The sequence below is a fragment of the Vitis riparia genome, chromosome 2 (genome assembly GCF_004353265.1).
Source record: "Vitis riparia cultivar Riparia Gloire de Montpellier isolate 1030 chromosome 2, EGFV_Vit.rip_1.0, whole genome shotgun sequence".
In the NCBI taxonomy this organism is placed as follows: Eukaryota; Viridiplantae; Streptophyta; class Magnoliopsida; order Vitales; family Vitaceae; genus Vitis; species Vitis riparia.
In genome coordinates, this window is record NC_048432.1 from 18123652 (window position 1) to 18140382 (window position 16731).

The 16731-nt window shown below is 36.4% G+C and overlaps 2 protein-coding genes across 2 annotated transcripts; one reads left to right on the top strand and one right to left on the bottom strand.

The window, feature by feature from the left end:
* Positions 1–5940: 5940 nt before the first annotated feature.
* LOC117928769 (3-oxoacyl-[acyl-carrier-protein] synthase I, chloroplastic-like) lies at positions 5941–9155 on the bottom strand. Its single transcript, XM_034848779.1, has 8 exons — positions 8760–9155; positions 7830–8188; positions 7305–7736; positions 6996–7169; positions 6798–6911; positions 6499–6600; positions 6301–6367; positions 5941–6228 (listed from the first exon to the last, which is right to left on the bottom strand). Exons 1-8 carry the CDS (start codon positions 8908–8910, stop codon positions 6161–6163), a joined length of 1467 nt encoding a protein of 488 aa, XP_034704670.1. The 5' UTR covers positions 8911–9155; the 3' UTR covers positions 5941–6160.
* A 3048-nt stretch (positions 9156–12203) lies between these two features.
* Positions 12204–14923, top strand: LOC117931438 (putative uncharacterized protein DDB_G0293878). The gene is made up of 5 exons (XM_034852439.1): positions 12204–13209; positions 13639–13739; positions 13891–13974; positions 14338–14448; positions 14544–14923. Exons 1-5 carry the CDS (start codon positions 12378–12380, stop codon positions 14583–14585), a joined length of 1170 nt encoding a protein of 389 aa, XP_034708330.1. The 5' UTR covers positions 12204–12377; the 3' UTR covers positions 14586–14923.
* The last annotated feature ends 1808 nt before the right edge of the window (positions 14924–16731 follow it).

The following is a 16731-nucleotide window of genomic DNA, read 5'->3' on the forward strand; positions in this document are numbered from 1 at the left end:
GCCCGAATAGATGGAGCAAATATCAAACAAAAATAGTAACAAATGAGATAATTATCAAGATATAAAGAAGGGTTATATCATAATTCCATTTATTTATTTATGTCTTTTTTTTTTAACATGAAAATCTCATTTCTTTCTACTTTTATTCAAAAATTCAAAATTAATTACACATAATAATGACTCAACCCAAATATAATAATTATTTTATATTTTCATATTTTTCCTATAAAAAAAAAACCATATCCCATCACATGATTAATTTTTTTCATATTTAATTTACTATAAAAACAAAATATAATATGATTCAAATTAATTAAAATTAAATAAACATATAAAAATAATTTATTAAATTTTTTTCTCATTTTTTTCTTCAAAATTTTCAAACAAATAGTATTCACGTCTGTCTTTGAATTATCTCCTAATTTTGGATTTTTGGATGAATGTGAAAATTTTTTTTTCCCCTAATATATATTAATCCAAAATTTATTCAAATAATTAACTAATATGTGGACAAAGCTCCACCCCCTAAGTCAATTTTTGTGGGAATAGTACAAGCATTAAGACAACCACCTATATTTATATCAATAGAAATCAATCTTCTCACATCATTTGTACCCTTTTTTTTTTCTTTTTGGGAATTAATCATAATAATTGATGCTTTATGGTAACCCACTCCCACTCCCACTCCCATTCAAAGTTGAATTTACCTCAAATTTAAATTCAATTCAACTTAAATTTAGAGAAAAATTATAATTGTTTACCTTTTTATTCAAACGAAATATTTAATATTAAAATTTAACTTAAAAAAAACAAAAATTAAAAATATAAATAAATAAATAAATAAAAAAAAAAAAAAGAGGTCAATAATCATTATCATGTTTACATGGAATTGATCAAATATCACATTAATTAGCTGACCAAGTGATTGTGAAAAGTAGAATTATTGTTAGTTGGCATAGCTTTTCATAATGAAACCAATTATTGTTGAAGATGCTTAAGGCAAGCCACTTTTTTTATTTAAGTCTTAGGATGATTAGTTGACACTAAACCTAAAGGAGATTCCACATCTCTTAGTCATTTTCATGGACTAAGGTCCTGAAATTTTTTTGAGAAAATCATGCTCAAAGGATAAATTAATGTTCAATTTGATATAATTCAAACAAATTTCTATTAAAAAAATCTAATCGGTCTATTTTCTACCAAGACATGTACATTTATGTATAATGTCGTGTACCTGGCTTAACGCTTCATAACAAAAAAAAATTATTATATTTTCAAAACAAATTCTTGAAAAATTATTTTTAGTTGAAGTTTAAAAAAAATTATTTTCTAATAAAAAAAATTATAAAAACAGTTGTCAAACCGACCTTTATCGTTATCTTTTCTTTCTCCTTGAAGGAAGAACAATTAAAAGGAGAAGGGATTTGTTTGAACCCCAGTTCTAGTTTATTCAAAGCACGGTTTCTATTCCAACTTTGCATCTTTTTACAGATTAAGCAACACTTTGTCCCTCTATACAAAGATGCCTTCCACATTCGCCCAACAACATGCTATATGCTCTTCTCCCCCATTGTTTTTTGCTTTGTTTTTTCAATATATGCCCTCCGCAGTTGTTCTAAGGCCTTCTTCCCATACATCAAATCAAGAATCTTGAGTATCAGATATGACTCTGCCACTGCTAAATGCCTAGTTGCTAATAGAACGGGACACAACTGGTTCAAAGACTCCTGGATTCATACTGCAGACTCTATATAGGAGTATGGAGTTTGGTTTATGAAGATGGGTCAGTTTCAGTCAAACGAAAATCAGGTACTCAGAGAATCCGGAAGGATTTTTGGCCTCTATTAGTCCATACACAAGGTGCCTGGCTGAAAACAATGTGCACTATCTTTGTTTATACTTGTAATCTGGCCTGGTTTAGGACAAAAAATACCGGTAATTTAAGTGATAATTGTGACCCTTAAGTCATAAAATAATGCAGTGTATGTAGCTAACTTTGTCTTGGTGTGAACACATGACATTTGGGAAATGCAGTATGAGTTTGTCTGAGTCCACATCAGTATAGTTTCTTTAATAATTAACTTTTAATGGTGTGGATAAGCATCCTACACTTAGTTTTAAACCCTTTATTAGCCTTCTTTTTTGGATGGAGAACATGGACAAGAGAAAGGGCAAGCCAATCACAGTTGGGGTTTGTGTATGTTGGTCTGTCCCTGGGAATAATTAAGCGGTAGAGAGCATTAATTATACATAGCTTTATGGCTTGACACTGGTTTATTTTGGTAACATCTGTGGTGTGAGGGATCTTAAAAATGACCCCTGCTCCCTCTGAAGAGTTAATGTCAATTCTTAATAGACATTAAGTCATGGAGATGAAAAAATTCACAGTAGAAAGGATTCCCAGAAAGAGAATCAGTCATATAGAGCATAAAAGTTAAGAAAAACTTGAAAAAAAATACGAGTCAAAAAGGTATTAAAATATAACTTACTGTATTTCTCTTGAGTCCAAATGATGTATCGGCGAGGCTGGTCCCCGGACAAGTCCATCTTCTTCCACCCCACGGTTTCAAAGGGGACATGCTGCAGATTCCCCTATCAATCCACAAAGAAGCTATGCTTTTACTGCTGTGAATGTAGACCAGAAGACAACACTTTTCTTTAGTCTTGAGGCTTAGATGATAGGCATGTTTTTACTGCATTAATTACAAGAACTTGAGACAAGAATTGTTTAATAAGAGAGAAAGAGGAGATGTATATATATTATGAATGGTAGGACTAGTGATCTTGAGTGCAGACCCCATGTGGAGACCAATTTGGCTGGTGTCTCTTGGCTGGCTTTAGCCTGCAAAAAAGGGGGTACCCCACAAATTGAAGTCCAGCCTCTCCGCTTCCCCCCTTTCTACCCACCTGGGTTTGAGCATTGCTGATGTGGGCTACCCCAAAAAAACCCCAATTTGGATTAGTTTATATGAAGTGAGTACCTTACAAACATTAAAGAAAGGAAGCATTTGGGGTTGGCATCCATGTGAAGACAATCATGGCTAATATGAATTTTTAAGTTTGTGAGTGGAGTCTACTCTTACAATTGCTTCCATGTAACCAAAATATTATAGTTAACTTAATCTATTTTAAGGGTGGGCTTAGTGGGATTTTGGTCCCCTCAGGTGGTACAAGGTATGACCTTCTTTTGACCTCACCCGACTCTATCTCCATCGTTGGATCTGGTTACCAGGGGTTGTTTTCCAGTGGATGGCTCTAAACTTGATGTCCACTTGACCTCAATTCCCCTGCTTTTGGCTGTTTCATAAGAGGAAAAGGACACAAGTCCTCTGTGGAAGTAACCTTTGTCACATGCCAGATTCATTTGGGGACTAATCACTTCTTTCTCCTCTAGTTGTATTGAGCTCCATGTAGTTAAAGTGATTACTTAGAGGGCCATGTCCACTCCCTTAAGCAAGATTCCTCCTAGCTCATCTGCCTTAAAATAATACCCAAGAATTCATATAATGATCATAAGATTAGTCAACCTAAATAAAATAATCACTAATCTATTCACAAACACATGTTATTAGTCTCTGTTTGGTTGATTGAAACCCAATCAGTAATCAATTCAGTGCTCAAAATTAGGTCAATACAGGACACCTGCATTGGACAATGCTGTGCATACCGTGTTTTATTCACAAATATTTTATGTGGCCAGCGGATGATTTTCAATATGTTTCTGCATAAAATTTGAATCACAATTCTGTAGTGTAGCATAAACAATATCAGCAAATCAGTGAGCATAGTCGTGGCCTATGCTATATACTTGAGAGATCATTGCATCTGGTTTTGTTTTTATCGTCCTAACATGACAAGAAACCAACAAGGTATGTACCATATATTAGAAGATACCATGAAACTTAAGGCCATTGACTGTTTGGATTCCTAGAAAACCCTTATTGAGGCATAACATTAGCATGATGTTAATAAAGGGAGTCGCAACCAATTCTAAGGAGATTTTTCTTCATTAACTAATACTGCTTGTGTGAAGTATGATTAGTTAAAGACAAGCACTTGAGTGTTTTCTAAGTGACCTGTACAGTTTCTCGTACTGCCACATGCCTGCTTGATCAGGAGGAAATGGAGTTGCCCTAATTTTCTCTGCATATTCTACTAGCTCCCAGGCTCGGATGTTAGCTCACCTACCAACAAAATAAAGAGAAAATATAATTAGTTGTTGAACCATATTAATCAGGGCAAATTTGATAACCATTTAGTCAAATTAAGATGGATGTCATTAGGAGACCAGTTGTAGCTACTAACCATTCAGCCACCGACATTGCGCCTATTCTTATGATGTGCATACAAGCACAAAAATAATTAAGCCGAGACATGAGACTCCAGGGGATGCCTAAGCTTTGGTTCATTTCACTCTCAATCATCAATTTTAGCTAAAACTAATGTCAAAGTTAATAGGGCCCTCATCACAAAACATAAACTATACACCTTTTAGACACACTACCGTGAGATTAGCAGAAGATAGAGAAAGGAAATGAAGAAGATTCACTACGATCAGAAAAGGTCACAATCCAACAAAATTTCAACAACTAATATCATGGTTTGTGGCTTATATTGAAGTTCTAATGCCACAACCATCCTTCTTGGAAGCCATAAAATTCAAACTGTTCTACCATGTTGCTGGGGAGAGTTCAAAGACAGATCTCTCACTTTTTAAGGGAAGAGAAAGTCCGACAAATGAAAGTTTTTGGTGGTAAAGGACACATCCATGGCCTCATCAACTCACAATTGGGAAGAGTGTGAATAGGAGGGAGATGTTAATTTACTGCCGCATTACTCTAGGAATCAGAGACCAAATACCTTGTTAGATTCCCACCTATCCTAAATGCTTAAGCTGCTAGAGCACAGGCCAACGAACGTATTTCAAGCTAACCTCATCAACCAATCCATACGAGCCAATATACTGATTTTAGAGGCCAGGATGCGGGATGTCTAGGATGGGCCATTGGAAGACCGATGGTTTCGATTTAGTTTCAAACCATCAGCAATTGTATGTGCAGACTCATCGAACTAAGCTTATATGTAGTTTAGTGGGTACCCCATACTGGGTGGCCATGAACCTTCCTCCTGAGGTCAAGATGTGACGGAGAAAAATCCTGCAAGTAGGGCCCTTAGGCAGGTCAGTTTGGAGATTAGGGACAGCCCTCATGGAGGAATGAGGAATCTTATTTTGGTTCATACTCTCAGGCTCAACTGTACCAAATAAAAATGAAAATCAACAGAAGTACCTTAAGCTCCTAGTGTCAACATCAAGCTAGCCATGTGGTTGGTTGTAATCAGCAACCAGTAAATTATTCAGCACTGAGCAAGTGGGCTTAATGACTTTAATGTCGGCGAAAAAGCTACATTTTCTTTAATATAGTGCTAACACTATCTACAAATTGGACCTTTAGAGTGTGATTCACTCAGCTAAATAAGCAAAATTTCTATAGATTGATTCTTCGACAGACTTTCATGACTGGCAAGTTGCAATAGTGGGCATGTCAAACGGCATCTTGCTGTGATTTCAAGGCATCTGTAAGGGAAAATTGAAACAAAGGGTTGTGGAGGAGAAAGTTGTGCACCAGATTGGCAATCCCCTTTCTGTTTCTTAATAAATTCTTTAGAAGAAGATCCTTCAGATGTCCTATTTCAGGAAATTTTCACATCCCCCAAGGCTCTGGAGAATGAGTTCCATAGTTTAACATGAAATAATATCAAGAAAATGAAACAAGTAAAACATAACACCAACCCAACAATATACATACATACATATACATATGTCATTATCAGCAGGACCTTGATCCCTGATCTTCCATTGATTCTCATATTATTGGCTTAAACTCATCCATAACTGCATTCTAAGCAGTAAAACGAGAACATTGATACACAAGAACAACATAGAGACAAAGATAGGACAATTTTATTCATTCAGAAAAAACACTCATCTGACCTCATGAAAGATTGAAAATGAAGATGGGAAAAGGCACTACATTGTCATCAAAACTCATTACACCATACATGATTCTGATACTGATGTTGTCTCAATTATTCTTAAGACAATTATACCATCCCAAAATTACTTTTTCTTGAAGAAGAAAAGCTCATTGTTTTTGGCTATTTAGGGGTTGAAAGGAGCAAAAACAACCACAGAGTTGTGCCCACCAAAGCCAAATGAATTAGAGATACCTGCAATAAAAGGAACAATACAGTTAGTCATTGCTACACACATGCATGTGCACGCACACACAGAGCACGTACCAACATGAACTTCATGCTTTTTCTTCACATTTGGAACAGTGTCAATTGTTACATCAGGCTCCAAGTTCTATGAAAAGAAAGAAATACATCAACATGACGTCCATTAGAAAACCATAGGAAGATATCAGGAAAAAGAAATGCTAGCAATCAACTAAATCCAGCATATAAAATGGAGAAATGAGAGCTGAGGTGCAATACATATTGGTTAATGGTTGGATGTATCCATCCAGTGGTGATTGCTTTTATGGTTGCTATGGCTTCCAATCCACCAGCAGCCCCAAGCCCATGTCCAATCATTGACTGAAAGAATAAGAGCAAACAATTCCAGTTATTACATGATAAGATTCACAGGTTCTCATCTTAGATTTTAAGCTAATCATATTTCAAGAAATCTCTGTCATATTCCCAAAGGTCTATAGTCATTGCATATGGAGAAATCGTATTGCAGAACTTCATTTATTTCATGCAAGCATATGTATGGGATTTAGTTCTCTTGCCTTAGTCCCGTTCATCTTTATCTCAGATGTGTCCTTGAAGACCTTCTTGATGGCATTGACCTCTGCCAAATCCCCTGCCAGAGTTGATGTTGCATGAGCATTCACATAGTTCACCTAACATAAATTTAACCGTCTCTGAGTCAGAATTCAGAAGATGGTTGTGGAAATAATTTGATTTGTCATTGTAGAGCATTTTACCTCTTCTGGTGAAACTCCAGCATCTTCCAAACTCTTGGCTATGCATGAAGAAACTCCAAGACCATCCGACCGGGGATCGGTCATATGATGAGCATCACATGTAATAGCACCTCCCAAATACTCTGCAATTATATTGGCTCCTCTTTTCATTGCATGCTCCAAGCTCTCCATAATCTTTTTGACAATTAACTGAGCTTAGTAAATTTGAAGTCCCAAAATCAAATGAAAATAAGATGCAGCCTAACATAAATGAGTTGTTACAATACTAGCAAATCAAGTAATGAAGACAACATTCAATTTTGCTATTACCAGCACACCAGAGCCTTCTCCCATGACAAAGCCATCACGATCTTTGTCCCATGGTCTAGAGGCTTTCTGAGGGTCCTCATTTCTTTGAGACAAAGCCCGACAAGCTATAAAGCCACCAACCCCAGTAGCCATAATGGCAGCCTCAGTCCCACCAGCTACCATGATATCTGCTTCACCTCTTCTAATGTGATTGGCAGCTGCGTAAAAGCAGTAATTTGCAGTAGCACAAGCTGTTGAAATGGAGTAATTGGGCCCCATTAAGCCGGTATCTATAGCTAACAATGCTGAACCCATATTGGTGATGGAGTAAGGGATGAAAAATGGAGTTATCTTCTTATATCCCTTTTGGATAAGAGCTTCTACTCCATTGCTAAATGCTGTTAAGCCTCCCATGCCTGATCCCACTAGAACACCAATTCTCGACCTGTCCATCTATAGAGACATTCAGATAGACAACTCTAGTTACATTTCGGCCTAATAAGAGCTGAACTACAAACAATTTGTAGGCAGTTAGCTATGACTTACAGTTTCAAGGACTTCAGTTCCAAGGCTGGCATTGTCAAGGGCTCTCCTGCCAGCAACTAAACAGTACCTCCAGCAATCATCAAGACGCCGATCATTTTTCCCATCAATGTAGCCTTTGGAAGAGAAATCACGAATCTGACCGCCAAACCGGACAGAAAAGTTTGAAGCATCAAACCTGTCAATTAGGCTAATCCCACTCACTCCTTGGAGGAGTTTGTCATAGAATGTATCAATGTCACTGCCAAAAACTGAAACAAGGCCCATTCCTGTTATGACAATTCGCTTCTTGGGATCTTTCTCCCTTTTGGGAGCAGAAACAGTTGGAGAAGCCACTGCCCTGATTGTTCTGCATTTCCGAGCTGAGAATAGGAAACTGAATAAAAATCAAACCCCTAAAAAGGAAAAGCAAAAAGAAAACAACTAAATTTCTTAACATTTAAAATAAAATCATAAGAGCCCCACAAGTATCGATGTTGAAATAAATATCTAACACAGATTCTGGAATATCTAGGAGTAGTTTCAGTGAAGAAAAAGAGTTGAAAAGGCACCAATAATACTCATTCCTGAAGAAATTCTCAGAATACCTTCTTGTGCCTATGAATAAACAGGGGAAAAGATATATCGAAGAAGGCAAAAGTACAAAAATTCAAGAATGGTGGAGCTTAACCCCACAGCAAGGAAACCAAAACCCATGAAGTTCCATTTCCATAAACACATTATCCTAGGATGTGCTTCAGAATCACATTCAAAATTTGATCCATCCTCTCTAATTTCTAGCCAGTGTTTCTAAATGGAACATGCAGAGAAAACCTCATGAACAAACTATTGACCAGAATCAACACAGAAATCTGAAACCCCGAGAAACAAACAAATAAATACCCAATGTAACATCCAGACAAGATTGAAAATGGAGGAATGAGAAAAACCCACCTGGAGATGAAATTGACCCACTTGGCCTAACCATAGCTGAAGCCATTTGTTTATTCTCCACTGGCCTGAGCCCATGGTATTGAGCCAGAGACCCTGATTCTTTGCCTCTAAAACGCACACCAGAAGAACAAATTCCTGCAAAAGCTGCCATCCCTCCCTCCCACCGTCTACACTCTTATTTTCCTAAACAACTACACTGATTTGATAGATATAGATAGAAATGGTGAGACTAACAGAGCTTTGGAGTATCAGTGGCAGCGGAAAAAAAAAATCAAATACAAACGGGATACTTGCAATGGAAATGGGTTGGAGAGTTCGCCCACCTATTGTGAACAAAACTGACGATTATTCCAATGCAAAAAATTTCTTTTCTATTCTATTTTTCCAAACAGCCATTTCCAATAAACAGCTTAACTACCGGTATCCACCTCGTGTTGTTCATCTGCTCTTGCGGCAGTTAATAACGAGAGTTGCATGCCAGTGCTGAGTGCCTGTTTGGGAAGCCTGTAGAGTGTGGGCCTTAACCCCATGTGTTTCATGCTTTTTGAACCTGAATTTGGGTTGGTTGGCCAACTTGGCCTAATTCTTCGTGGTTTACCTTCTACTAATAACTTTGGGAATCCCATATAGATTATGTTTTGAATGCCAGCTTATCCTATAAGGAACGGAAATATTTTTCCTGAGATAAAAATTACATTTTTAGTGTAGTTTTAAAATTTTAGAAAATCACTAAAAGTTGTTTTTTTGACCCACGCTCAGGGCTTTCGATGTTTGACATACTTCACAAACCCGATTTGAATCCAACATGTTTTTTATGGGCTTGATAAGTATAAATAGGTTTGAATCAAATTTACGTCCACCTACACGACCCGTTTAATAAATAGATAAGTTTTTTGTCAACTTGCATAATATGAATTTTACTTGAATTGACTCGTCTAATAATTTCGCTATTTTACTCATTTTAATTTTTTTTTAAAATAAATAAATCAATTGAGTAATAAATATATTTGATTGAAACATTAATTATATAGACATGTATAAAATCTAACCCAGTATAATTATTAAATAGTATGACTTGATTATTTAATGGCTTAAATTGATTAAATGACTTACCTGTTTTTTATATGAATATTATTCATGTCGGATTGGGTTGAAATATGTGGTAGAATACATAGGCTTTGACACGACACAAACATAACCCACTAACACAAATTCTTACCCCATCCATATTGATAAGTGCACTTCCTACCATCTTTTTTTTTTTTTTACTTTTTATTTTAAGTATTTAGTCATAATAGTTAATTTTTTTCAATCTTAAATCATTTTTACCTCATTTGCTTGTATTAATGACAGTATATTATAGAATTATGATTTCAAATCTATTACTCATTTTTTATAATAAATATTTTACGATTATTTCATATAACTATAATATTTTAAATATGAATGTTCTATAAATAAATTTATTTTTTAAAACTAATAAGAAAAAACTATGAGTTAAAATCAATGAGATAAATATTAGTTAAAATTAATGGGGTTTCAATGTGTCATTTTGATGGTTTAAAATAAATTTTAAATTAATTTTACCAAATTTGTAAGTAATATGTGTTAAATTAATCATTTAAAAATAATTTAACTTGAAGTCAATTTAAATTATTAAATAATAAATATTAAGTTTTACTAAACACCCACTAAACCTGTGACCTATCAAAAAGGTTTCAAATTTTAAAAAATTATTTAAAACAGAGTTTTAGGTTTTTAGATGTCAATCCAAACACAGAATTGAAGTGGAAAGAAAATGAAGAAGGAAAAAAAGAATGTTAGTTAGGGAAAAGCCCAAGTTCTTTTTGGATCACACCAAGGACAGACTAAGAGAGAAGATCTTCTCAAACTGGGTTCGGCCCAAAATCAAAAGGTTAATTGGGCCTTGAATTCAAACCCCGTTCCTGGTCCGAGGCCCAAGTGAGGCTTCTACCAAAGAATACATCCTAGTTTGCACTCGGATGTTGATGTGAATTTGGAGTTTGTATGGTTGAACCAAACAAAAGACCACCAAACCCAATTAATTTATGTCGGCGGTGGGGGGCGGGGAGATGTTGACTTAGCACTTGGGGCTTATGTTCAACAATTATGGCCAAGTGGCAACCACACCAAATTTGAACTAGCCCAATCTTTTACTAAATTTCTATTACTCCGTCCAGCAATAGAAGTCTTGCTGGCCCCGTAAAATTAAAATTTTCTCACAATAATAATATTATAAATTTTTTATTATTATTTTTTAAAAAAAATTTCATTTCATACACTAAAATATTTATTTTATAAATGTTTTCAATATTATCCTCCAATCAACTGAAGGCAGGTTACCACTTATAAAACAAGTTGATAAACATACTTAATTAGACTTACGTATATGACTATCATATCACTTATGACCACTTCAATCTATATAACAAACATGTGAGAGACGATTTTTTTTTCATGTAATCATTATAATAGGTTTACTTGCTTTTTATATAGTAGTGTGTTGACTTTTTGAGTTATGAAACACAATTTTGTCAATGCCACCGCACCGATGATCATGTGAAGATTTAAGGAGATACCATTTATTAGACTTATTAGATGATGCCGGAGAGATGTCTTTTTTCTTGTTGTAGGGTTGAAATGAGTTGCATCCTTCGATGGTACTCCAGCGACATTTAAAATATAAATAAATTAATAATTAAAAATATCACTGTAAATAAAAGGATATATTGGCATATTTCATTTCTATTAATATACTATGTAAATGTTGTTGTATACATAGTAATATTTAACTACAAAATAATATTATTTAAATAATTTGATAATAAGGGATATTGATGGTATTTTTTAAAAAAATTTAAGGTAAATTATTGTTTTTATCATATTTTTACCATTTTATTCAAGAATGGTGATTGAATGCTAAAAAAAATTATATTATCACATAAATTTAATTATATTTTGAAAATAAATTCCCTTTTGATATTAAAAAATGGAAAATTACAACATAAGCTAAATATGACATGATGTAAGTGATAAGCTTTCATAGGCTTGTGATTAGTATAAATTAAAATAATAAAACCAAAAAGAAAAAAAGAAAAAGTAAAAGCACGTGACGGAGAAAAAAAGGCTGGGCCGAGTCAAACTCAGTACCCACGTAATGAAAACCGCTAGGACACGTGTCGGAAGGGAGTCACGCTGACTCACGTGAGTCTTCTTTCCCTTAGCATCTAAGGAAAACCCAGTGTGAACTGGATCTAGGGCCGACTGGGCCTTCTAGAAGCCTCCAGCCCACGAAAATCAAACTGGGCCCACCCACTCTCACTCTCCCCTCTCTCTGCGCTCCACGTCACTCCCTCTCTTCTCTAGAATACGCGTCTTCTGTGCCCTTCTCCCTCTCTCTATACTCTGCTTTGACAAATCTACACGCCATTGAAGAAACCAACCTCCCTTTCGGAGAAATTTCCTCAACACAAATCTACTTTCCCCTATTTATACTTTCTGCCTCTGCCCCATTTTATCCTCTCATACCATTCCTGATTTTTTCCTTTATCATTCCCCTGTTTTCCTCTGTTTTTTTTCCTAAGAATTTGTGGAGATATGGAGGGCAATCAGCAATCGTTTTGGCAGTTCAGCGATCAGCTCAGAGTGCAGACTTCGAACTTGGCGAATCTCTCGTTGAACGAATCGATTTGGAGCAGTCCGTACACGAAGAGGCAAGATGAGAGGCGGAATTTTGATATCAGGGTCGGTGGGGAGATCAATTCCGGGAGCAGTTTGAAGCAGAAAGGGTTGGATTTTAATGGAGGTTACGATATGAGGGTCGGTGGGGAGATCAATTCCGGGAGCAGTTTGAAGCAGAAAGTGTTGGATTTTAATGGAGGTTACGAGATGAGGGTCGGCGGGGAGATCAATTCCGGGAGCAGCTTGAAGCAGAAAGGGTCGGATTTTAATGGGGGTTACGAGATGATGGTCAGTAGGGAGATGAATTCCGTGAATGATTTGAGGCAGAAGGGCAATGATTATAATGGGTTCAACGGTGGGTGGAAAATCGGGGTGAGCCCGTTCATGGGTGGAGCTCAGAGCAATGTTGGAGTCAATGGAGGATTCAACAAGGGCGTGTATTCAAAGCCTGGGAACTATATCAATAGCAACATCAATGTGAAGAACGGCAACAACAAGAATGGGAATTTCAAGGGAGAGGATGAGCATGGAGTGAAGGTTGGGAAGAAGAACAAAGGCAACAAGAACAATAACAATAACAACAACAACGATGGTGATAACAATAGTAACGGTACTAAGACCGCTGCTGATAAGCGCTTCAAGACGCTTCCACCATCGGAGTCTCTCCCCAGAAATGAGACCGTTGGTGGATACATCTTTGTCTGCAACAACGATACTATGCAAGAGAATCTCAAGAGACAGCTCTTTGGTAAGCCCCCGTCTCTGTTTCTCTGATTCTATTTACCATTTTTCAGTTTCCTTCTTTGGGTTTGATTCTGATTCTGTTTTGCGTTGGTGGGTATCTCTCAATTGCATGAGCAATCAATTCTCTGTCTTCGTCTTGTTGATACTACCACACCCCTACCCCCCACCCAAAAAAAAAAAAAAAAACCCATATTTAGTTGACTTTGATACAGTCATCTTCTTGATTTTCATGAGAGAAGATACCATTTCTAGTTTATTTTGATTCAGTATTTCATCAGTTTATCTACTGATGAGGAAATGATGAAACTAGCCTTGTGCAGAATTCTCTTGGAATTGTCAATTTTTTTTTTTTTTTTGACAACAAGTTTAGATTGCTTTGACTGATTCATGGTTTCTGATCTCTTTCTAATGTTCTCCTTTGTATCATCTCCAGGTTTGCCTCCCAGATACCGTGATTCAGTGCGGGCTATAACCCCAGGATTACCCCTTTTCCTCTACAATTACTCCACCCACCAGCTTCATGGAGTTTTTGAGGCTGCAAGCTTTGTATTTCTTTCTAAGAATCATAAACTCTGCAGTAATTCATGTTTTCTTTTGGGGTTTTCTCAAAAATATTAGATTCAATATTCAGCACTTCATGTTTTGGATTATGCACCATTACCTAATGTTATACTTGTATGTTCAGGCTGCAAGCTTTGGAGGAACAAACATTGATCCAACTGCTTGGGAGGACAAGAAGTGCCCTGGTGAATCACGCTTCCCTGCTCAGGTCTGTTCTCCAATCTTACTTGATCTGCCAAACTGTGTAGTTGGGCTACTAGTCATCAAAGGCAAATTTGGTTTGGGGTCTTTGTATATGGCCATGAATTGGTTTCCATCCACATCATGATTAGGCTTCTACGCATAAAATGAAGAAAGTTCGCTATACAAATCTGACTAATCTAGATGACGGTCTTTCAGTTTCGGGTCTTTGTATATGGTTATAAATAGATTTCCATCTACATCAAGTTTAGGCTTCTAAGCATAAAATGAAGAAAATTCCCCATACCCATCTTGCTTAATCTAGATGATGGTCCATTTAATAGAAGGTCATACTGAATTGGGGTTTACCATGCTGTGGTTTTGTGAATAGGTGCGGGTGGTCACCAGGAAAATCTGTGAGCCAATGGAAGAGGATTCATTCAGGCCGGTCCTCCATCACTATGACGGCCCCAAGTTCCGCCTGGAGCTGAATGTGCCAGAGGTAAATCTCAATTCAACAAGATCAATCAATCTAGGGAGATCTCATTAAGGGAACTGCATCGGATTCTGACGTGTTTTGTTATCTGAATTTCACAGGCACTCTCTCTGTTGGACATCTTCAATGAGAAAACTCCCTGAAGGGAACAACAGCATTCAGGCATACGGGTACACATACAAGTTAGCAAAGAAACAAGACAGAAGAAAGAAGGAATACATATAAATGAAGTTCCAAAAGGTTGGGAGATAGGAAGAATAGAAGAAGGGTGTGGTATAGAAAATACAGCCTATGTGTTGTATAACCTTTTTGTTAAGGCGGTTGCTGTTGTCCCTCTAGGTTCTTTGGTTTGGGCTATATGTATAAATAATCATGAACCATGAAAACATATCCAGTTTGAACTATGTGCTCTATATAAGTGTATGGAACATATATGGCAGATTGGATCCTTCATATTTAAACTAAATTTCACCTTCTTATCTCTTTACTTGCATCAAATATCCTTAAACCCTTTCTTCTTGTGGACAACCCTGATTATCTGATCTGCAGTTCATGAAAGTTGCTCAAGGATCAACAAAAGGGTAGTATCAATTTGACCTCTAATATGGTTTACAACCTTAATAATACCTTGTCTGACAAGGAGCCTACATGGGTAGGATTCAAACATGTGGCCTGGCCTCCCACATTCAGATGTCAATTGAGCTTTTATCAATTGATATCAAAGCTTGAGCTAACAGATTTAATGTCTCCCTACAAATGGCTATTTTATTAGAATTGGAGTCTTTGTCAAGGAAGTAAATAGATAGTGAGAGGGTGGGTTAAGAATTTGGACACATCAGCCATTTTTTGATGTGGGTGGGAGAAAGGTCTGATTCCAAAGGGAACCCATTAGCGATTTGCTGGAACAGGGTGTCTTTATCGACAAAGTGGACAAAATTTAACAATAAGAGGAGTGGTTAGGAAAGGGGGACACCCAATAAAGATCTAACCAACCATTCAAAATAGTGAGGTACATGGCATAATGGGTGGTTAGTCTTATGAGATAAAAGAGCCAACAACCACTTCCAGAAATGGAGTAAAATAATGTGTTCACACCATGAAGTTACTGGCTGGTGTGCCATCTTTTTCAAGATGTATTCACCTCCTGCAAATTCTAGAGTCCTCTTGGCGTGTTGTTGACTGGGCTCACGAAAGGGCAAAGCTGATATTCTAAAAGCTTTATAGGCCTTTGATCATTAAGATGTGGACAGCCCACAGTGCCACACACGGTTTGAAGAAAGTGAAAGGCCATTTGATCCCCTTGACGATAGGCTTGGATCGGTGAATTTTTCAAAGTGTTTGAATACAAAAAGGAGCGTATGAGAATGAGTCTTGTACGTGAATTTTTCAGTTCAACTAACAATCCAATCATTCATAGACATATATGAGTGTATAAGAATGAGTCTTGTATGTGAAATTTTCTGTTCAACCAACCATCCAATTATTCATTAAACAGATACGCTGACCATACTGTTTAGCAATATCTTAGAAAATGGTGTGAAAGCTTAAAATTAGGGTCACTTAGACCATGGTTTTAGGTTTCAGCATGTAGTGTTTTGATCCACATCACTACATAGACATATAAAGTTTTTAATCTTCAAAGCATGTGTTTGACAGTTTGTTGGGATTCATTTTGGAGGTCTTGACACTTCAGATGATCATTCTTGCCTGCCAAATAAACCCTCCACTTGGAAGGTAACTTCTTGTTTCAAAACTAATGAAATATTTGGTTAATATCGTGATAAGACTTTTATTATATTGTAGACTCACCATCATCGTCTTTGAATAGGCCTAGAATTCTTCTTTGTCTCATGGGCTATCTTTTTTTTTTTTTTAAATTTGCATATGTAATAGATGGAAGATAAATGAATGGTTAGATTCTCAACCGTGACCCAAAAGGTTAAGATAGTACCCACTGATAATAATTGCTTGAGTGGGGAAAATTGAATATGAGCTTTACAATTGAGACCTGGCATTGGAACCACTAGGGCATTAGCATGCATGTCCTCTTACTCGTACACTTATTTTCATATTCAAGAATCTCATATATGGAGCAGTTGTCATCCTATTCTTCTTAGAAAATTAGGTCTCAAAGAGTGGAACTAAGCTAGAATCGACCAAACCCAAAACAACAAAACAGGAAGAAAAAAAGTTCGAATCAAGGCTCTTATTTGCCCTCCTCAAGTATCAACCTCAGTGCAAAAGGGAACCGGCAGCTAACCTCCAGGATTCAACAGTCAATAACCTTAT